Genomic DNA, 22,869 nt, shown 5'->3' on the forward strand with positions numbered 1-22,869 from the left:
CTGCTCCACCGAGCCGCCAATATCTGAAAACTTCCACTCTAAAAATGAGACAAATACGGTTTTGACTGACATATTTAGGTTAGGTTAGCAGTGTCTACTGAAGGCTGATTTGGTCTCTGGATAGGCTGATGTCTGAGTAGGGCTTGCCTGGGTTTCCTTGTAAAGTCTAATTTTAATTTATATCTCAGGGCTTTGGGACAGAAACAAGACATTAGAAGACTGTAGTTGCTGCATGGGTTTATGCAGGCTAAAGTTCTGTCAAAAATGTTTCATACTATAACCTTACAGATAAAGTAAAATATTAGAAATAAAGTAATTAAGTCTCTGTATATAATCTCATACGTGTAATGTTTTCACCTCAGTACAAGTTTATATATTCTTCCCCTTGGGACACCAGAGTTTGATTATAAATAGAAATAAATGATTATGTATTGCCTGGGTTCGCTTCCCGGGTCCTCCCTGTGTGGAGTTTGCATGTTCTCCCCGTGTCTGCGTGGGTTTCCTCCGGGCGCTCCGGTTTCCTCCCACAATCCAAAGACATGCAGGTTAGGTGGATTGGCAATTCTAAATTGGCCCTAGTGTGTGCTTGGTGTGTGGGTGTGTTTGTGTGTGTCCTGCGGTGGGTTGGCACCCTGCCCAGGATTGTTTCCTGCCTTGTGCCCTGTGTTGGCTGGGATTGGCTCCAGCAGACCCCCGTGACCCTATTCGGATTCAGCGGGTTAGATAATGGAAGGATGGATGGATGGATTATGTATTGATATCATCAATTAGTTATGATGAGAAGCAAAGAGATATGATATTTGAGAAAATACTGCTCAACTGGAAGTGTTTGTGATGACCTTTTCCTCTATCTCAGTATACGAGAAAGGCGAGGGGAGCGCACTCCCGATTTTTATTTTTAAGAAAGTAGAACATTTTCTTACTGTGTCCTACTGGCAAGATTTAACAACGTTGTAGTTTACATGCTGCACTTCATTCCCACTACCAATCCCAAGACTAGCTCAAACTATAGAAACAGAATAGCAAATTGTTCTTTGGCTCATAAGCTGCTTTGGATTAAACAGTCGGGCAATAAATGTAAATGTAGCCCATTTCCCCTGACAGGGTGCCACAGGAAACATCTAATAAGTTTCAACTACCGTTTGCTGTTTGCTTTCCCATTCAGGAACACAAAGCTGGGATCACAGACTCTCCAGCCCTCCTGTGGATCCCCAAAATGAGCACTAAGCCTGCTGAGAGAAAATTCATTTCATTCGTAAGACCCCGCTTGCCGCTGCCTGCATCAGCTTCATCATGCGGCTTGTAACCAATTCATGCTGTGCTCTATTACACACACACACACACACACACCAGAGTCTATGTGTTTTCTTGTGTAGAAATGGTGATTAATCTGCCGGACTGTGAACAAATGAGTCAGGAGGAGAGAGGACAAGGGGATCAAATAAACACTCTAGATCAGAGTCTTTCTCATTTGTTAGCCAGGTCTTGCATCTACTGCATGTTTTGCATCCATTCATTTTAAACTTTGCGTTGCTCTCATCACAAAATAACCTGAAACAATGAACAGTTGGACGTCTAATTTTTGTAATAGCACCAAGGGCAATCGAATGATAGTAGCCCGTTCAGTTTAGACATGGACACCTACAAGCCCCTAGGCTGAAGACCTAAATAACTGATGGTGCCAATGAGGATAGGATGTTAGGAAGCAGAGAACTGGAGACCACCCAAAAGGGTTGCTATGCCAAAAGAGCAGATATGCAATTCTAAAAAAGTACAACAGAACAGCATATGGGAGGACATTTCAAATGAAATTACCTGAAAAGAAGTTTCTCTCCCCTCTATGATCCACAGACCACCAACACTTAAACATCCATCCATCCATTTTCTAACCTGCTGGAGCCAATCCCAGCCAACACAGGGCACAAGGCAGGAAACAATCCTGGGCAGGGTGCCAACCCACCGCAGGACACACACAAACACATCCACACACCAAGCACACACTAGGGCCAATTTATAACCGCCAATCCACCTAACCTGCATGTCTTTGGACTGTGGGAGGAAACCGGAGCGCCCGGAGGAAACCCACGCAGACACAAGGAGAACATGCAAACTCCACGCAGGGAGGACCCGGAAGCGAACCCGGGTCTCCTAACTGCGAGGCAGCAGCACTACCACTGCACCACCATGCCGCCCCACACTTAAACATTTTACATTAAAATGCAGCGGGTCTGTAACACAAATGTAAGTTTAATGTCACTGTGCTTTGTATAAGAAATTATTTTATGTATTCATTCACATGTGCAGACCAAGTTTGGCACACAGGGACTAGCTTGCCTGCATTTAGAAAACCACTAGGTTAGCAGTTTGGAGAATGAAGGAGACAACTGCGAGGGTAGGCATTGTGCTGTTCCGGTATTTTTGGAGGTGGGGTTGAGTCTTCTCCTTTCCTTGTTTGGAGACCAGAGAGAGAGCCTGCACGTGGAGCAGACAGTATATAAGGCTTGGACTACTGGATGGACTACTGGGTGGATGATGTCATCCATCCGGAAAATCCTTTCAGCGCAGCAACGGAAAATGGCAGACTGTATACATCAAGTTTCCACCTTGTGTATTGTCTGTTATGGCTTCCTCCGTTTGTAATGCCGAGTAAATCGTCAGTAAAGAAAGCTAAGTTAATTTCTCTTATGTGATTTGTACCGCCGTATCACTGTGGGAGGGATATCAAAGTGAACTTTCAAAGTCAAAGTGAACTTTATTGTCATCTCAGCCATATACAAGTAGTGTAATCCCTCGCTATATCGTGCTTCGACTTTCGCGGATTCACTCCATTGCGGATTTTAAATGTAAGCATATCTAAATATACTCAGCAAAAAAAGAAACGTCCCTTTTTCAGGACTGTATATTTCAACAATAATGTTTTAAAAATCCAAATAACTTTGCAGATCTTCATTGTAAAGGGTGTAAACAATGTTTTCCATGCATGTTCAATTAACCATAATCAATTAATTAACATGCACCTGTGGAATGGTCGTTAAGACCTTAACAGCTTACAGAAAGTAGGCATTTAAGGTCACAGTTCTAAAAACGCAGGACACTAAAGAGACTTGTCTACCGACTGTGGAAAAACACCCAAAGAAAGATACCCAGGGTCTCTGCTCATCTGCGTGAACGTGCATTAGGCATGCTGCAGGGAGGCATGAGGACTGCTGATGTGGCTAGGGCAATAAATTGCCATGTCCGCACTGTGAGACGCCTAAGACCGCGCTACAGGGAGACAGGAAGGACAGCTGATCATCCTTGCAGTGGAAGAGCCTGGATCTCAATCCCATTGAGCACGTCTGAGACCTGTTGGATCACAGGGTGAGGGCTAGGGCCATTCCCCCCAGAAATGTCCAGGAACTTGCAGGTGCCTTGGTGGAAGAGTGGGGTAACATCTCACAGCAAGAACTGACAAATCTGGTCCAGTCCATGAGGAGGAGATGCACTGCAGTACTTCAAGCAGCTGGTGGCCACACCAGATACTGACTGGTACTTTTGATTTTGAGCCTCCCTTCATTCAGGGACACATTGTGAAACATTTTTAGTTTATGTCTTATGGTGTTGACTCTTTTAGTGTTCATACAAATATTTACACATTAAGTTTACTGAAAGTAAAAACAGTTGAAAGTCAGAGGACGTTTCTTTTTTTGCTGAGTATATATATCACAGATTTTTCGCTGGTTCGCGGATTTCTGCAGACAATGGGTCTTTTAATTTATGGTACATGCTTCCTCAGTTTGTTTGCCCAGTTGATTTCATACAAGGGACGCTATTGGCGGATGGCTTAGAAGCTACCCAATCAGAGCATGTATCACATATTAACTAAAACTCCTCAATACTATAAGATATGCTTCCCGCGCGGTGCTTAATTGTTTGCTTTTCTCTGTCTCTCTCACTCTCTCTGCTTGACGGAGGGGCTGTTTGCACAGAGGCTGTTTGCTTAGAAGATACGGACGCTCCTCTAAAAAAATGGCACTTTATCGCGGTACTTCGGCATACTTAAAAGCACTAAAGCACGTATTGAATTTTTGATTTTTTGCTTTTCTTAGCGAGCACTCGCTCTCTCTCTCTGACGTTCTCTGCTTCTGACGCGCGCACTCCTTTGAAGATAAGATATGTTTGCATTCTTTTAATTGTGAGGAAGAACTGTCATCTCTGTCATGGAGCACAGTTTACACTTTTGACTAAAGGGTGTTATTTCATGTCTAGAGGGCTCTAATAATGTTAACGGTGTGGGAGAGTTTATAAGGGCTTAAAATATATAAAAATAACCATACAAACATATGGTTTCTACTTCGCGGATTTTCATCTATTGCGGGGGGTTCTGGAACGCAACCCCCGCGATCGAGGAGGGATTACTGTATACAGACAGACAAAATTGCGAAATATCACCTTTTAATATCATATCTCTATACTTTTTGGTTACTTAAAATGCCGCAATTTAAAAGAACTTATTCCAATTAGGGAGCTTTTGCTTCTAAAGGAAACAGGGTCAAACTGAGCTTCCAATGCTCTAAAAATGTGGTTAACAGTAAGGCTAAGTGCAACTAGTAATACAATACAATTTATTTTTGTATAGCCCAAAATCACACAAGAAGTGCCGCAATGCGCTTTAACAGGCCCTGCCTCTTGACAGCCCCCCAGCCTTGACTCTCCCCAAGAAGACAAGGAAAAACTCCCTAAACAAAAACCTTTGTAGGGTAAAAAAGTGGAAGAAACCTCAGGAAAGGCAGTTCAAAGAGAGACCCCTTTCCAGGTAGGTGGGGCGTGCAGTGAGTGTCATATAAAAGGGGGTCAATACAATACAATACACAGAACAGAACACACGTAATCCTCAATACAGTATTACAAGTACAGAGCAAAATTCAACAGTAGATGAAATCACATAAAATGATTTGGATTTGTTCAGAGTCCTGCAGACCTCGGCCATCAAGCTGCCTCCCCCTATTGGCCATTCCATAGCTGAGTCGGTGCTGGGCCAGCCAATCCGATGAAAGGACCCCTCTGCCCGATGATTCCTGCGATCCTCCATAATGAATGCAAAGCATACTTGGGACACTCGTCTTCTTTATTCAAAGTCAACAGGCTCTTTAGTGGAAATTCCGTAGTCTGAACCAGTCTAACATTTGAGTAAATTTCAAACTTAGTAGGATCTCACACCAAAAAGTATGAATGGCAAGCATGTAAACCTGCCATAGGTGAGTGTATGTCTGTTGTATACGGTACACGGTCTGAGAGGTGTAATTCTAAACAAATCCCGCTTGTATAATTATACCTTTAGTCAGTCAGTCAGTCATTATCCAACCACACAGGGTCATGGGGGTCTGCTGGAGCCAATCCCAGCCACAGGGACGTCCTTAGGCGTACACGAACTACACATCCGCGTAGGGATCTGACCATGAGGGGGGCGGCCCCGACTTACAATTTTTTTTTTTGTCAGGCTGTGGGCCTGGGGCCCCTGTCATGCCCCTAGCACTGCAGCCATCTGTGCCAGTCCCTCATGTTGTGTGTCACGATACCCTCCTCATCCTAAATTTTATCATTCTGAGTGGAATTTGGAGAGGAAGGGTAGGAGCAGAGGGCAGCAGGCAGGGAATCGGGGGCATGGCCGTGGGACTGGGAATGTATAAATAGCGATCGCTCAGTCTGGAATGTGCATCTCTTAGTCTTATTAACAATGGTAATTTATTATCCAAATTGCAATCTTCACCTAAATCCCTAATAATATTGTCACGCCGTCGTAACTTTGCCAAATGCGCTATAGCAAATGTTCATTTTAGCGATCCGTTTTGGAGTCATTCAAAGAGATCCCCGTAAAATCATCCAGATCCAGAGCAAAATCAATATTTTACCACTCTGCATACACACAAGCGTACATGTAGGCCTACTGGTCATCTAAGGCCTTTTCCGGACGTTTTATTAGACCACCTTCCTGAACTCAGGGGGGGCTCTGACCCCTCGGACCCCCCCCCCATCTGGGGCCTGCACATTTCTGAACCGCGTAGGGCCCCCAAACTGTTAAGAACGGCCCTGCCAGCCAGCACAGGGCGCAAGGCAGGAACAGAACCAGCCCACCGCAGTAATTATACCCTTATCCATTCCTAAATATCCCAGCCTCTGTGTTGGTGAGGACATTCAACCGACCCCATTGTGTCCGTGTACAATAGCAGTTTTATACCTCAGAACTGCACCCTTTACTTGAACTGACTGTCTAACATAGAAAGATACATAAGAAATTTGACAAAGAGAGGAGACCATTCAGTCCGTCATGCCTGTTAGTTTAGCTAATAGCTAAGCTGTCCCTAACATCTCATCTGGATACGTCTTTAAGGTCGTCAATGTTTCTGTTTCAACTCCATGTCTTGGTAGTTTGTTCCAGAGTCGCGCAGCTCCCTACATGAAGAAGAGTTTACTGGCTTTAGTTTTAAATGCACTTCCCCTTAACTTCCACTGACATCCTTGAGTGTGTGATCCACCAATTAACCTGAAAGAATGTCGCTGGATCTACTTTATCAAAGCCTTTGAGAGTTTTAAATACCTCGATTATGTCCCAATGCCTTCTCCTCTGCTCGGACTAAACAGGTTTAATTCCCTGAGTCGGTCACAGTAGAACATGTCCTTAAGTCCCATGATGCACTTGGCTCCTCTCCTCTGCTCAGCTTCAAGTGCTGCTGTGTCTTTCTTGTACTGTGGTGACCAGAACTGCACACCACACTCCAGATGTGGTCTTCCTCATACATTATGTAATATGAGCATAATGAGATTAGATTAGATATAGATAGATACTTTATTAATCCCAAGGGGAAATTCACAATTAATGTTCCTTGACTTAAATTTAACCGTTTTTATGATATCACCTAACATTTTTTTACCCTTTTAATTACTTCTGTGCATTGCTTAGTCGAAACTGTTGGGTCAACATAAACCCCTAAATCCTTTTTAGAGGCTGCTTCATGTAGGACAGTGTTTCCCATCTTGCATTTAAAATTGACTAACCGTCCCCCGTGGCTCCGCTCGCATAGTAGCGAAACAGGACAAACTTTAAAAATCAATAACATTTAAAAAAAATGTAGTAATTTGTATTCAGCAGAATTTATTTTGACAGCTTTCGTATCCAAGGGCCTCTTGATATGCAATATTTTTGGTTTTGCTATCGGGGTAAGAATGCTCCCATGTCAAAAGCTGCCACTATACCTGGCATTCATATCTCTGCCAGAGCCGGTACCCTCTAAAGCACACGTAGCTCTGATCTCTCTATCTGTCTCAAAAAAGTCAAACGTTACTCTTTAACCATCTCTAGATGACTATGTCTGCTGAACATACAGGTATCGCTAGCAAAGCGGAGGCAAGGTACGCTCCAACATGTGGCGAGGGGTACAGCAACTCGAACGGAGGCCGACACGTGAGTGAGGAGTGTCCCACTGCCCACTCCCCTCAGCCCACAGCCTGTTTCTCGGATTCGCGTGAAAAAATGGGTGCCTCAACCAAACTATAATACTCAGATTGATGAGAGAAGCCGCAAAATCAACCGCAATGTTCAAGAAAATTGCAGAAAAAATCTAAATCCGTTAAGTAGTTCTCTCATGAAAAGTGGACAGACATACAGACAGATGTACGTGCATTGGATTTGATATGTATAGAGATGTTCCTTTTGCCCACGTGTAGCACACTACCCAGTTCTAAAGGGCAAACACTTGGAAGTTTAGTCCAATTACACTGTGAACCTCAGAATTCCATAAAAGATTTGTTAAGAAAGGAATAAATTATCAACAAATGGCAACTCTGCATTTGCTACTCATTTCTATGCTTGAAAGTTCAAGAGAAGAATAATTACTTAATTTGGTTTAACTTTTTTTGCCGTTCTTTCTATAATTGTGGATGCAAAGCAGAAGTAAATGATATCACTCTGAAAAGAATCACAGGATTGGATTAATAATTAACTTTACGGGACGGATACCTGACTACGGAACATCTAGAAAAATGCTGTTTTCTCCAACTCGCCCCAAAACGTTTGGCAATTTTGGTCATTTAAGTCCAGGGTTTTAAATGAAATCTTGTGCATTTCAAACAACTACTTTTAGCACAACCTACTGGCTGACCCTAACCCTTGGACTTTAAAAGATTTCTCTTTCAGTCTGGCAGTAACTCAATGTATGACCCTGAGCATCTGATTTATCCTGCCTTGGCTCAAGTGGTAAATGTTTGTGGATAATTGTACAACACTCTGTAGTTGTAAAGCGCCTAGGGGCAGTAAATACTACTGAAACTGTGCTATATAAGAAAAGAAAAGCCAATGTGTGTACACCATGACTGAAGTGCCCGCTGCTAAATGTGTATGGTATGTAGCTGGAAGAGATATATTGGGATTATGGAGGAGTTGTTGGGAAATAATTACAAGAGGACCAGCAGTGCCCCTGTATGCAGAGAGCACATGTCACCTCAGTAGATGTATGGCCCATTGATAGCATTTTTACTAGGTTTTTCATAACAGAAAAAGGCAATTCTAAAATATAATTAGGTGGCTCTGACCTTCAATATAAGTAAACACACAATATAAATACATTATGTGCAGGAGTATTCCTGTCTGGTAAATAAGTCAGGAGGACAAGTACATACTGATCGTATAGATGACTCAAAATTTAAATTGAAAATTATACCATGATCTATTGCTTCTAGTATTACTTTTCTTCATGGAATAACTGTCAGACCTTTCCATGTGCAGTTATTTATAAATTTAAAGTAATAATAATATAAAATATAACATATTGTTCCACAGAGTAAAGTATTAGCAGAAAGGGAGTTTTGAGGAGCAAGTGAAAATCCCACTTATAGTAACACCTGATATCTACAAGTAGTCAGTTATGTTCATTAGAGACTTGAGTCTGTCATTTTAATAGATAGAATATGAAAGGCACTATATGATAGATAGATAGATAGATAGATAGATAGATAGATAGATAGATAGATAGATAGATAGATAGATAGATAGATAGATAGATAGATATGAAAGGCACTATATAATAGATAGATAGATAGATAGATAGATAGATAGATAGATAGATAGATAGATAGATAGATAGATAGATAGATAGAGGAAAGGCACTATAAGATAGATAGATAGATAGATAGATAGATAGATAGATAGATAGATAGATAGATAGATAGATAGGAAAGGCACTATAAGATAGATAGATAAATAGATAGATAGATAGATAGATAGATAGATAGGAAAGGCACTATAAGATAGATAGATAGATAGATATGGAAGGGCTTTATATGATAGATAGAAAGATAGATAGATAGATAGATGGATAATTTTTTAAACAGACCTTTATTAACAATTATAACATAATTGCATTTAAATTAACAGTCAAAATTAAACAACATTTAATAACACACTTTTCCTACTCATACTTTAAGACTAGACATTCATCTTCCAAGGAGCATAAAACATCATTTACAGCCCAAATTTCTCTAAATATATCTAATTGATTAATAAGTTTAAAATATTCAAATTCGATTCTCAATCTCCTTTGAAGGAGGACCTTAAACATTAACAGAGCATCAGTAGTTTTCTGATCTTTATCTCTATTTCTTCTTGTTTTTATCGTTGCCATCTTGGCCTGGCCTAACAAAAAATTGCCAAGTAAACATTGTCTTTTACAAAGTTTTGACACAGACATTCCAAAAATATAAATGAGGTTATTAAATATAATTCCCAAATCCATCAACAATAAATCAAGAAAATGCAGCAGTGGTTGTAATCTGGTACAATACAGAAATAAATGATAGATAGATAGATAGATAGATAGATAGATAGATAGATAGATAGATAGATAGATAGATAGATAGATAGATAGATAGATAGATAGATAGATAGATAGATAGGAAAGGCACTATAAGATAGATAGATACAGTAGATAGTGATATGAAAAGGACACAGCACTGTTCCTTGTGGTGCTCCAGTGTTGCTCACACAGTCCTTGAGTCTCACAATCCGTGCTCTGCCTGGCAGACAGTCCGCTATCCAGGACACCACAGGCTCATCCACCTGCATATCTGCTTCACATTTGCTGAGCAATCTACTCATATTTGATCCTGAAAAAATTAAGTATATAATTGGTGAACTTTGTTGGACTGAATTTCCTGTTCTCATCAAACGTTTTCTAAAATGAAATAAAATCAGTGAAATATAATTTTGTTTTTGTATTTTTAGGGTACTGTTGGTTTTGAACAGCACATTAACAAATGTCTGGATTTGGCAGAGTATCTGTACACAAAGATAAAGAACAGGGAAGGATACGAGATGGTTTTCAGTGGAGAGGTAAGCCATCACTCAGTGATGTTCAGTTCTCTTCTTCCTGTGCTGTGGGTCTGAGAGTTCTGATGGTGGGAGTAATGTGGGTGGTGGGCTTGTAAAAGTGATTCTTTTGAAGAATGTGATTACTAAGTGGCTTACACATTATTCAATTCATACCACATTCACAGGAATTAAAATATAGAAAATTTGAAATCCTGGAAAGACGACAATGCTTAAGATTGAAAGCTATGTTAGAAAACCTCTGCAGTCTTAATTGAAAGAAATTGGCATTACTTTTCCAGAAAAGGAAGCATTTAACAATGTAAGACCGATGATTAACTGAGGATATTTGCTTTCAGGCTGTTAAACTCTGTGTCATGGCTAACGATGTTCTGCCTTGGTAGTCTGAATAACTGCTTTAAGTATTTATTCCCAGTGTACTATAGACATACAGTATAGCACTAAACAAATGATCAAATACTGCAGTTGCAATAACAACAAAATCTCATTAACACTGCACTTGGTAACATTGTCCCATTTCTTACTCACTTTTCTCATTCATCCACCCATTTTCTTAACACACTAATCTAAAGTTCTCCATCCATCCATCAGTTGTCCAAACCCAATTATCTTAAGACGGGCGGAGTGGTGGCTCTGAGGCTAGGGATCTGCACTGGCAATCGGTTCAAATCCCGTAAAATGCCAAAAGGGACTCTGCTCTGTTGGGCCATTGAGCAAGGCCCTTAACCTGCAATTGCTCCATCCTGGGTGTGACGTTAATCTGCATCCATCCTTGCATGTAGGCCCTCCAACCTGCAGGGCAAACTTGGGGGTTGGTGGCAGAATTGGCACTCCAGCCACCACAAAAAAACCTCACACTGTTCCACCCCCTGAACTAGTGTGGTGCTGAGGTATCACCCGTTGCATGGCTGCACTCGGGTCCTAATCTGGATCCTGAGTTGGTTTGTCGTGTGGTGGGTGCAGTAATGCGCTGTATCAGTGCGTGCCCCTAACCTCTAAGTGAAAGGGAAGCTGGAGCCCATCCCAGCAAGGCAAAAACAAACAAGGGCGTCAGTCCATCCCAGGGTTATTCAAAACTCCATTCATGCAGGTGTCATGTTGCTTTAAAGTTTTTTGTCCACCAGATGGCAGCAGCGCACAGTGTGTCAGTATCTCTGCCCTTAATGGAAGCTAATTTGTAACCCTAAATGTTACATTTTTTTTTTGTTGGCATGAAATGCCATGAAAGTGTGAATCCTTTTACCTGCAGTTTGATTACAACAGTTATCATGGCCAGCAAATGTGTAGCACTTAAAACTACGGTATATTACTGTGCAGCTAGCAGCATTACCTACCTTGTTCTGTTTACTTTTGAAGGAGTCTTTAGTAGAGAAGTATTTTACTTTGATATAAATTCAGATACGCAGTCCTGAACAAACTTGTGAACATATGAGAATGAATGATGTGAAATGGAGAAATAGCAAATACAGTGCATTACGAAAGTATTCAGACCCCTTCACTTTCTGCCCACTTTATCAGGTTGTAGCTATAATTTTAAATGGATAAATTTGCCATTTTTATCATTTAGTACTAGGGGGCTTAGCCCCCTGCTTGCTTCGCTCACCAAACCTCACGCTTGCGCTACGCCACTAGCCTCTCTGATGTACAATTTACTATTTTACATTACAGCAAGTAATCAACCATATTAAAAAATATTAAAACGTAACAATTTGAATGTAAATTATGTTTCATGTTGCGTAATACGATTTCGTTCTGTTTGGCTTTGAAATTATCACGCAACAGCTTTTTAAACTTACACTTTTACTGTAAAACTTAAGTAAAGACGATTTTTTTTAATTACATTTTCATCAACATCGCATTGAATTTTGATTCTGTGTTTGAACTTTCATTGTGACAACACAATGTATAACTGCCCGCGAGTGAATTTCGTTTCTTTCTGTTTATTGGATAAAACGACTTTTTCGAATGTTTGCCTCTAAGATTTGTAAATTGTCTTTGCAAAAACTATCCTAATGGGAAACTGTTAACGTTTTAATACGAATGGCATATCAAGATCTCCTTTGGTGTCTAATGTTATCCCCTGAAGATGTACTACATTACCTTTCTTGGATACATCCTTCTTTCTACAGTAATTTGGCCAGTGGAAGACCAGACGGGGTTAATGGTTGTAGATATTCTTCGGGATATTGTAAGTTGATGTTTTCATCTTCCGCACGATCTCCACCAACTGTTTCAGCACAGTCTATTGATACGCATTTAGCCAATTTGCGGCGTAACCAATCGACAATTTTGGCATTAATTCGTTTGACTTCATCATTTCTCGGTGCTAGGATTACCCGTGTACTCATTTTTACTGTTGATAACCCTTCGTGATGAAATTCTTCAATAAGATTTGGACATAATACATCTTCTTTTATTGGGAACTTAAAGTGAGGAAAATGCTAAAATTTATAAGAGCTGAGAGAGCAGGAACTGTGTCTGTCAAAAGCAATCACACGAATGAGAGGTGAGAGTGCCATGGGCGTGGTTGAATATGGCAGAGAGGTGGGCGGGACTTTGAAAAAATCTCATGGCCAAAGTCTCGACTTGCGAAACTTGAAAAAATGTTCCAAAAAGTTTCGTCTTGCAAAAAGTCTCGTCGCAGGATTATTTTATTATAATAGAGAGATTTAAATTGAGATCTAAAAGTAGTAAACAGTGCATATTTTTACCTTGATAAGGTAGTTTCTAGGCAACAGCGAGAAAGAGGCAGGTTTGGCGGCAGCAACTTCCAGTGCTCTGAGTTTTCCTGTGGCAAAAACCCAGTAATGTGCACGACGGGGTGTTTTAATGTGTCTTTGTGTAGGAGAGATGCAACATGCCACATTTTTAAACAAGATGGTGTAGCATTCAAGAGCATTCAACGACTTTTGCTGTGCTCCATTTGAAGTGAGAAAGTCAGAATTTCTGAGTTCCTCATCAGAACTTTCCATTGGAACACTCCCTTAAGTCAGATTCCCAACTTGGAAACCCAGGGCTGGTCTGTCAAGTCCAAGTTTGTCCGACTTCAGATCATGGCATCAATCCAAAATGGCAACGTACAGTGAAAGCGGTAGTATTAAACTGTTTATTAGCTCTTCTGTCTATTTGTGTCTCATAAAATCACTCATACACACAGTAATGTCCAACTTCTGTCTGTGGACATGTTGCTACAGTGTTTGGATACACAAAACACAGCAGTATGCTTTTTTTTTTGTAAACATTAGAACATTAAAATGAAGTCCTATGCAATTTGTTCTTCTAACAAAAGCCTCAAGTCGAGTTTTGAAGGTCCCTGAAGTCCTACTGTCTATCACACTGCTTGGTCTCTTATTCCAAGTGTCTGTGGTTCTTTGTGTAAATAAAAAACTTCCTAATGTTTGTGTGAAATTTACCCGTAAAGAGTATCTGACTGTGTTTTTGATGAACTTGTTTTAAAGTCACCGTCTCGATCCACTGGACGAATTCCCTTCATGATTTTAAACACTTCAATCAGGTCTCCTCTTCATCTTCTTTTGTTTAAACTGTAAAGGCTCAGCTCTTTTAATCTTTCCTCCTAACTCATCCCCTGTAGCCCTGAATCAGCCTAGTCGTTCTTCTCTGGACATTTTCTAGTGCTGCTATGTTCTTTTTGTAGCCTGGAGACCCAAACTGCACACAGGACTCCAGATGAGGCCTCACCAGTGTGTTATAAAGCTTGAGCAGAACCTCCTGTGACTTGTACTCCACACATCAGGTCCTCTCTTCATCTCCTTTTGCTTTATCAGAGAAGGTTCAGCTCTTTTAATCTTTCCTAATAATTCATCAGACCTCCCATCGTGTATTCAGACCTCACATTTTGACTTCCTATGTTTAATACTTTACATTTACTGACATTAAATTTCATCCCCTGTAGCCCTGGAGTCAGCCTAGTCGCTCTTCTCTTGTGCTGCTTTGTCCTTTTTGTAGCCTGGAGACCAAAACTGCACACAGGACTCCAGCTGAGGCCTCACCAGTGTGTTATAAAGGTTGAGCAGAACCTCCTGTGACTTGTACTCCACACATCAAGGCGCTATATAACCTGACATTCTGTTAGAATTCTTAATGGCTTCTCAACACTGTCTGACAGTTGATCGTGTTGATTCCACTATGACTCCTAAATCCTTCTCATGAGGTGGACTCTCGATTTTCAGACCTCCCATTGTGTATTGAAACTTCACATTTTTACTTCCTACATGTAACACTTTACATTTACTTCCATTAATTTTCATCTGCCACAAATCTGCCCAAGCCGGTATGTTAAGGATCGAGACTGTGACTTTAAAATGAGTTCAACAAGAACACAGGGACACAGCTGGAAACTTCTTAAGGGTAAATTTCACACAAACATTAGGAAGATTTTCTTTACACAAAGAACGATAGACACTTGGAATCAGTGACCAAGTAGTGTGGTCGACAGTAGGACTTTAGGGATTTTCAAAACTATAACTGATGTTATTTTAGAGGAATTAAGTGGACAGGCCTGGCGAGCTTTGTTGGGCTGAATGGCCTGCTCTCGTCCAGATTGTTCTAATGAAGCAGAGTCACAACTGGTTTTACTGGGGTGGTACAGATTGAATTCTTTAGAACACACCTAAGCATGCAAGTATGAACAAGGCCTTAGGGAACAGTAGTCTTTGGTATCCGCCCAAAAAAAAAACCTTTTGTGCTTCATAATTTTAAACTCGTCTGCTAAACTAATTTAATGTCAGCTTTGTGAAACTGCTTATAAATCAAAAATATTAGTGTTCTTTGGCTCCCCTTATGTTTGGCTTTTATTTATTTCTGATTAGGCTTTTATGTTTTCTGCTTCAACTTTTTTGGATGATTTAATATTTTTAAATTAAGGTTTGTTATTTTGGATTTTTCTTATTTTTAAGATTTTGGTCATTTTGAATGTTATATATATTTAAGCATGTTTTATATTTTCTTTACTTTCATCGAGTAAATTAAATTAAGTTTATTGTATTTAATAAATGAAATGAATGAGCAGTAATGAAAAAGGGAGCACAGTATATTTAAAATGAAATGTGTGACCCAGGCATTGAACTGTGGACTGAAATCTTCCGTGTCACTTCCGGGGAAATTAAGTTTCATTATCCTGGCCGACACAGCCACAGAAAGGATTCACTCTGTACCAACATCTTTTTGATGAATCATTCTTATTGCTGTTGACTTCAAAGAAGTAATTGAGACCTATTAGGCATGTTCCTTTCGTGGACACTACTCTATTAATATTTGGTGCCTGTAAATATAAAACTGTGGCACAATCCGAGCAGTTCTGACCTCATCTTACTGCCACCTTCAAGCCTGTATTGATGGTAGCTGCTCTTTGTTATCCAAGCCAGAAGTTTTTATGTGTGTTGGAGTTCTGGGGGATGGATGGATTATAGTTTGTTTCTATCATATTTATTTTATTTTTTGGAGCGTCTTTAAAATTTTAACTTCCCCCTGTGGGCAAATAAAATATTATCTATCTAAAATATGAATAATTTTGGAATTTGGGCAATGATCTTTTATGGTTTTGCTCTTCCTTTTTGGCATTTATCATAACCGTAGCAGTACTAGGCGCTCCTTTGCCCGGCTATGGGTAGTGATCCACTTTAGTCTTTATGGAGAATGGTTTTTGTAGGCCTGATCCAAGACTTCCAAACACTGAAAGCTTTCAAGGCAGAATTTTTCTAGTGAGTGAAACTTCATATTTTACGACACCTAATAAAGAGTAAAAGTTCATCACATAAGGCATCATGGGAATGTGCAATCAACTACAGAGTTACGAAGTTGAAGCAGTGGCCTTCACCGCTGTATAAAATGCATCTCAAGGAGACTGACCAGTCAAAAGCACTTAATGTACTGTTACACAGACAATTTCTTAAGTCTGCTGGGGTAGATGGTGCTGACCAAGCACACACTCATAAGCTTTTTTTTCTTTTTAGCCTCAACACACCAATGTGTGCTTCTGGTACGTACCACCCAGTCTGCGTGGCATGCCAGACTGTGAAGAAAGAAGAGAACGCTTGCACAGGGTAAGAGACTTCAATATCCAAATCCCCAAATATTCTCCAACTAATCGGTTGCTTGAATCTACAAAGTTAACCTTTTTATAAGATAACATTCTCCAACCTGCTTAATCTAACATAACCCCCACACACACATACACACACACACACGCACACACACAAAAAGTGATACAGGGCCAATTTAGAATTAGCATTTACCCTAACCTAACCTAACCTGCACATCTTTGGGAAAACCTCATATAGCAATGGGGAGAAGGGGCAAATTGTACACAGACAACACTGGGGGACAGAGTTTGAACCTAAGATTTAGAGTCATTTTTATCACTCAGTACTTCATTCTTAACATTTTTAACTTTAACTAATATGACTTGGTAGCTCTGGTGCTGTTAAACAACATACAGTACATAACCGAATTTTGCAGAATTGTGAAAATGATGTGCAAATGAAAGCATGGGTGTGCATAGAATATATTAGCTCACATACACAGACACATGTGCACATTCATAAACACTCTCTCATAAATGAAGGAACATGTAATTAGGTGAGGAAGATGGACTCAATTTCTCATTTGCGAGGGCTATGGCTTTGGGAAAGAAAATGTTGAGGTGTCCATTAGTTTTAGTTTTAATTAACCTAAAGTGTTTTGCCTGAGAGGAGTTTTTTGGAACAAGTGATGATGACTTGGTGAGATGAGTCCGAGGTGATCCTTTTTGACATGGCTTGTGACATTAGATGCATACAGGTCTCCAACAGGTGGAAGAGCACAGCCAATTATTTTCTCAGCAGACCTCACAACATTCTGTCATTTAATGTTGGAGTGGACCGTTGCTGAACCAAGCCAGACAACAATGGAGAATGCGATTATACTTTCAATTCTTGTTTTGTAGAACTGTACACTGGGTGGGCTGGGAAATGTTTAATTTCTTTAGTTGGTGTAGAAAATACATCTGCTGAGCCTTCTTAGTGATGAAAGTGCTGTTAATGTCCCAGCTGAGAGTATTTGCGATAGTTGTGTCCAAGAATTTGAAGGATTCCTCCCTATGGACTGTTAAATCATTAATTTCTAGAGGGAGAGAATATAATGGCTATTTGCAATGGTTGCAGGTTGACAGATGAAATTAGACAGGAGTCCCCGTAGACTATGATGTTTGTGGATGATGTTGTGATCGTAGGGAGCAGGTTGAGGAGACCCTGGAGAGGTGGAGATATGCCCTAGAGAGGAGAGGAATGAAGGTCAGTAGGACCACCAAGACAGAATACATGTGTGTGAATGAGAGGGAGGTCAGTGGAATGATGAGGATGCAAGGAGTAGAGTTGGTGAAGGTGGAGGAGTTTAAATACTTGGGATCAACAGTACAGAGTAATGGGGATTGTGGAAAAGAAGTGAAGAAGAGAGTGCAGGCAGGGTGGAATGGGTGGAGAAGAGTGTCAGGAGTGATTTGCGACAGACGGGTATCAGCAAGAGTGAAAGGGAAGGTCTACATGACAGTAGTGAGACCAGCTATGTTATATGGGCTGGAGACGGTGGCACTGACCAGAAAGGAGGAGACAGAGAAGGAGGTAGCAGAGTTAAAGATGCTAAGATTTGCATTGGGTGTGATGAAGATGGAGAGGATTAGGAACGAGTACATTAGAGGGTTGGCTCAGGTTGGATGGTTTGGAGACAAAGTCAGAGAGGCGAGATTGCGTTGGTTTGGACATGTGCAGAGGAGAGATGAGGGGTATATTGGGAAAACGATGCTAACACCAAAACTGCCAGGCAAGAGGAGAAGAGGAAAGCCTAAGAGAAGGTTTATGGATGTGGTGAGAGAGGACATACAGGTGATGGATGTGACAGAGCAAGATGCAGAGGACAGGAAGACATAGAACAAGATGATCTGCAGTGGGAACCTGTAATGGAAGCAGCCAAAAGAAGAAGATTTGCGAAAGTCACTTACCATTTCCACTATTTTGGCAGTATTGAGTAGAAGGTTATTTGTAATGCACCAAGACAAAAGACGAGTCACCTCCTTTCTGTATGCTGTTTCATTTCCGTTATTAGCTAGTCCAACCATGGTGGTGTCATCAGTGGACTTAATGATTTTGACTGAAGGGTCAGTGGATCTGCAGTCAGTGGTGTACAGGGAATAGAGCATGGGGGCATTCACATCACCATGATCTGACATGGGCTGAAGATATTCAAACCCAGTCCAAAAATGCAGGACAGTGTCTTTACTATTTGAAGTGACTGAGGAGGTTTCGGATCTCTCCAGTGATTCTAAGGTCTTTTTACTCTGGTGCAGTAGAAAGTGTCTTGACTTGAGGACATCTCCTCCTGGTTTAGGAACAGCTGTGTATGGGACATTAAGGAACTACAGAGAGTGATACAGGCTATGGAGTGCTGCATCAGATTTGACCTACCATCTCTTACAGGACATTTATATCAGGAGATGCAGGACCAAAGCAATGTGGATCAGGACCATCTTAACAGCATCATAGGCCCCTGGGAAAAGTAGTTCTCTGGGGCATCTGATTTGACAGCAAAGCAGAAACTTAAATAGGCATCAGAAACATTGTGGGCCCCTATGGTTGTTGGGGCCCCGGCCAGTGCCCATACGTTAAGATGGCCCTGACTGGGATCGTTAGAGGCTCATGTCACCCCAGTAACTATCTATTCAACAAAATGAAATCAGGCAAACGCTTTAGGAGTATTACAGCCAGAACAGAGAGGCTCAGGAGGAGCGTCTCTCCACAGACCATAAGACTTCTTAACCTGGACAGGCCACCACAGATTCTTTGAACTGTTCATTATAACAGAAAACAATTCAATACCTCACTGAATCTCAGCTGCTGCCATGTCATTTAAGTCTTGGACATTAACCAGCACACTGCACTTCACAGTACATACTGTAGATATTCTACTCTATCACATTTGCACACTGTTCAGATCTTGTTTATAATTGTATTGCTTATTTGGATATAAACTAACATAAATATATTGTATCACTTTAGTTCTACTCTTTATAAATCTCTTTTTAAAAATTCTTTTAATTTGAATTTTCTTTTTTAATCTAATTAAATTGAATCTATTTGATGGCAGGATTGGCACTCCAGCCACCATAAAAAAAACCTCACACTGTTCCACTTCATACAAACTAGTGTGGTGCTGAGGGGTCACCCACTGTACGGCTGCGCTCGGTTCCTAATTTGGGATGCTGAGGTGGTTCGTCATGTGGTGGGTGCAGCAATGCTCAGTGTTGGTGTGTGCTCCACAACCTCAACTCAACTTCTTGTTAACTTTATTGCAGAGTCTCTTGGTTAATCAGGGCACATTTCAACACACATTTATAACTGTGTATGTGACAAATAAAGAACCTTGAATCTTGGGGAAAGTACACAGCCTTGAGGGGCACCCAAGACAATATGGAGACAGCATGCTCAGATGGGCTCTTAGACTGTTTCCTGTTTTTAAAAAGCTGTAAATTCTTTTACAGATAGAAACAATCACATCGGTTTGTAGAAGTTTAATGAATTGCAGTTCCAGGACAATCATGTTAAAGCAGGGGTCCCCAGCTCCGGTTATGGAGGGCCCAGTGGCTGCAGGTTTTCATTCTAACCCTTTTCTTAATTAGTGACCTGTTTTTGCTGCTAATGATCTTCTTTTGAATTCATTTTAACGAAGTCACAGACCCCTCAATTGTTTCTTTTTTCCTTAATTAGCAGCCAAACAAGAATGAGATGCAAAATGAGCCAAAACATGACCAGCAAACTTTGTAATCATACAATATCTGAAAATAAAGAAAGGTGATGGTCTCAGGAGTGTTGATCTGCTCAGCTCCATAAAACATTTTAACAGTGGTCTTAGAAGAGAGAGAAACAACCCCACACCATAATCCCCCCTCCACCAAACTTTACACTTGGCACAATGCAGTCAGGCGAGTACCGTTCTCGTGGCCAATGCCAAACCCAGACTCGTCCATCAAATTGCGTGATTCGTCACTCCAGAGGACACGTCTGCACTGCTCTCGAGTCCAGTGGCGGTGGGCTTTACACCACTGCATCCGACGCATTGCATTGCACTTGGTGATGTCTGGCTTTGGATGCAGCTACTCAGCCATGGAGACCCATTCCATGAAGCTCTCTCTCTACACACTGATCTTGAGCTTTTAGGGGTCTGTAATTATTGACTCTGCAGAAAGTTGGCGACTCCTGCACACCTCAGCATACGCTGTCCAAGCTCTGTGATTTTACGTGGCCTACCACTTTGTGTCTGAGTTGCTGTTGTTCCCAATTGCTTCCACTTTCTTATAATACCACTAACAGTTGACCGTGGAATATTTAGTAGTGAGGGCATTTCACAAATGGACTTATTGCACAGGTGGCATCCTATGACGATACCATGCTTGAATTCACTGAGCTCCTGAGAGCGACCCATTCTTTCACAAATATTTGTAGAAGCCACCTGCATGGTGAGGTACTCGATGTTATACACCTGTGGCCATGAAATTCCTAAATTCAATGATTTGGAGGGGGGTCCCAATATTTTTGGCAATACAGTGTAAGTGTAGTGCTAATAATGTGTGAGTTTAAGTACAAGTCCTTCTAGAAGTGGACCAAATCTGGTTTCTTTTTTCTTGTTTCCTGTGCAGGTGGCACCAAAAATTAAGGCACGAATGATGGAGTGCGGCACAACTATGGTAGGATACCAGCCTCAGGGAGATAAGGTCAACTTCTTCAGAATGGTGGTCTCAAATTCAGCGTCCACCAAGTCGGACATTGACTTCCTCATTGATGAAATTGAGCGATTGGGACAAGATTTGTAATACTTGCTGTGGCCTACTAGGAAACAGGCATTATACTCCTTGGTCCAAGTCTTCAAAGTGCAATCGTCATTTAGCCATCGAGGCCGTGTCCTGCAAACAACTGAAAATGTGGTGAATGCAATTTTATTATGGGCGGACTGGTAGAGGACCGATAATGTGGGTTTGTATGTTCGTGTCGTCATCTTGTATATTTTGCAAGACCTGTGTAGATCTCTTTCTTAAAGGGGTTTTCTTTTTTTTCTCCTAAAAGGAGATCTTTCAAATGTAATATGTGAAGTTCGTCAACACGTGTTGAAGTCGTCCGATTTTTATGTAAAACAACATCTTTGCTGCTCTTAGATCACAATTTTAATAATACACGTAAGGTTTAATTGCAACCATCCTGTACCGAAATAGGAGTAATGCATGTATGCTGCTAAGAGAGAACATGTGTGCTGTGGAATTTCTATCCTTCACCTCCTGACCTACCGGACCCCCCGACCCCTCAAACTGCTGCTCCAGTCACGGTATTAGAGTCTGCATTTATATCATAACTGTTATGTATGGAAATCTGAAGCACCAATTTGTATTTCTGGCTAGTTAAACCTCTTCTTCGCATCCTGGGACAACAAACTAACAGTCATTGTAAAAGTTCGACTATTGTTGTGTTTTTTTAGAGAATTTAATTTTGTGCAGATTGTGTGTATATTTACATGCCTTTGTGGGAAAGGGAATACATGTACTAGTTTTGCAGCCAGATGTTTAAAGAGTAGATATATGTATAGGTATATGATATACTTGCTTATTTATATTCCAGAATAACTATAGTGTTACAGAGTTGTCTAGTATTTTGCTCCATTTGTAATGTATGTTTTATTTCTATAGCATTATCAAAATAAGGTATTTTAGTGTATTTGTAAGCCAAAGAAACAGATAACTAGTGAAAATATATAAAGATCTATTTATTCTGCTGCAACCAGAGTTACTGCTGATTTAATTTATAACGTCTAATGCTTAGAGATCGGTTTCTTGTGCAATTGATATCTTGCTGTGGGTCTATTTCCTTGATACTTGAGGCCTCCATTAGGGCAGAGTTCGGGCTGGATCTGGGGCCTTTGTGGAGGACAAATGTCTTTGTATCAGAGCATTTTATGTGGAAAGAAGCACAATAAAAAGAGGGAGGGATCAGGATATGGGGAGGGTGGGTAAACAGTAAAAGACCTATGGAAACTAGGTAGAGTATGCATTTGAAATTTTATTTTTAATAGAATTCTGCTTTAATAATATTTTAAATTGAACGTGGAAGCTAAGGTCTGCATCTGCAGAGCACAAACCTGAAAGCGTACCATGTAATAAAGTACTGTAGTGTTTTACAGTGATAATAAAATCTATATTTAAGACTGCTCCTTTTTTTGATCATTTGGACTGTTGTTAAAGAATTAGTCTCAACACACTAGAAAGTTTGGGACTGTCACCCGTATATTGTCCCTGGCTGCAAAAAGGGTATGAGAATTGACAAGAAGTGTCCTTGTTGAGTTCCAGACTGAAATGTTTGAGTGGTGGAAAAGATGACGGATTTAAAGGTTGAAACCGGATGTGATATCATCTGAGGCCAGAAGTGATGTCGTTCTGGGTGCCGGAACTGGAAGTGATGTCATTCTTGGTGCCAGAA

At 40.7% G+C, this 22,869-nt stretch overlaps 1 protein-coding gene across 4 annotated transcripts in view; it reads left to right on the forward strand.

The window, feature by feature from the left end:
- The window catches only part of gad1b (glutamate decarboxylase 1b), a 66,051-nt gene extending 43,451 nt beyond the window's left edge, over window positions 1-22,600 (forward strand). For all 4 annotated transcript variants that reach the window (XM_039757601.1, XM_039757602.1, XM_039757600.1 and 1 more), the window contains 3 exons: window positions 10,256-10,363; window positions 16,333-16,422; window positions 21,045-22,600. In XM_039757601.1, coding sequence (XP_039613535.1) covers window positions 10,256-10,363; window positions 16,333-16,422; window positions 21,045-21,218 — 372 coding nt within the window. In that variant the 3' untranslated portion in view covers window positions 21,219-22,600. The remainder of the gene's footprint in view (window positions 1-10,255; window positions 10,364-16,332; window positions 16,423-21,044) is intronic.
- The last annotated feature ends 269 nt before the right edge of the window (window positions 22,601-22,869 follow it).

This window comes from Polypterus senegalus, chromosome 6, assembly GCF_016835505.1.
Source record: "Polypterus senegalus isolate Bchr_013 chromosome 6, ASM1683550v1, whole genome shotgun sequence".
In the NCBI taxonomy this organism is placed as follows: domain Eukaryota; kingdom Metazoa; phylum Chordata; class Cladistia; order Polypteriformes; family Polypteridae; genus Polypterus; species Polypterus senegalus.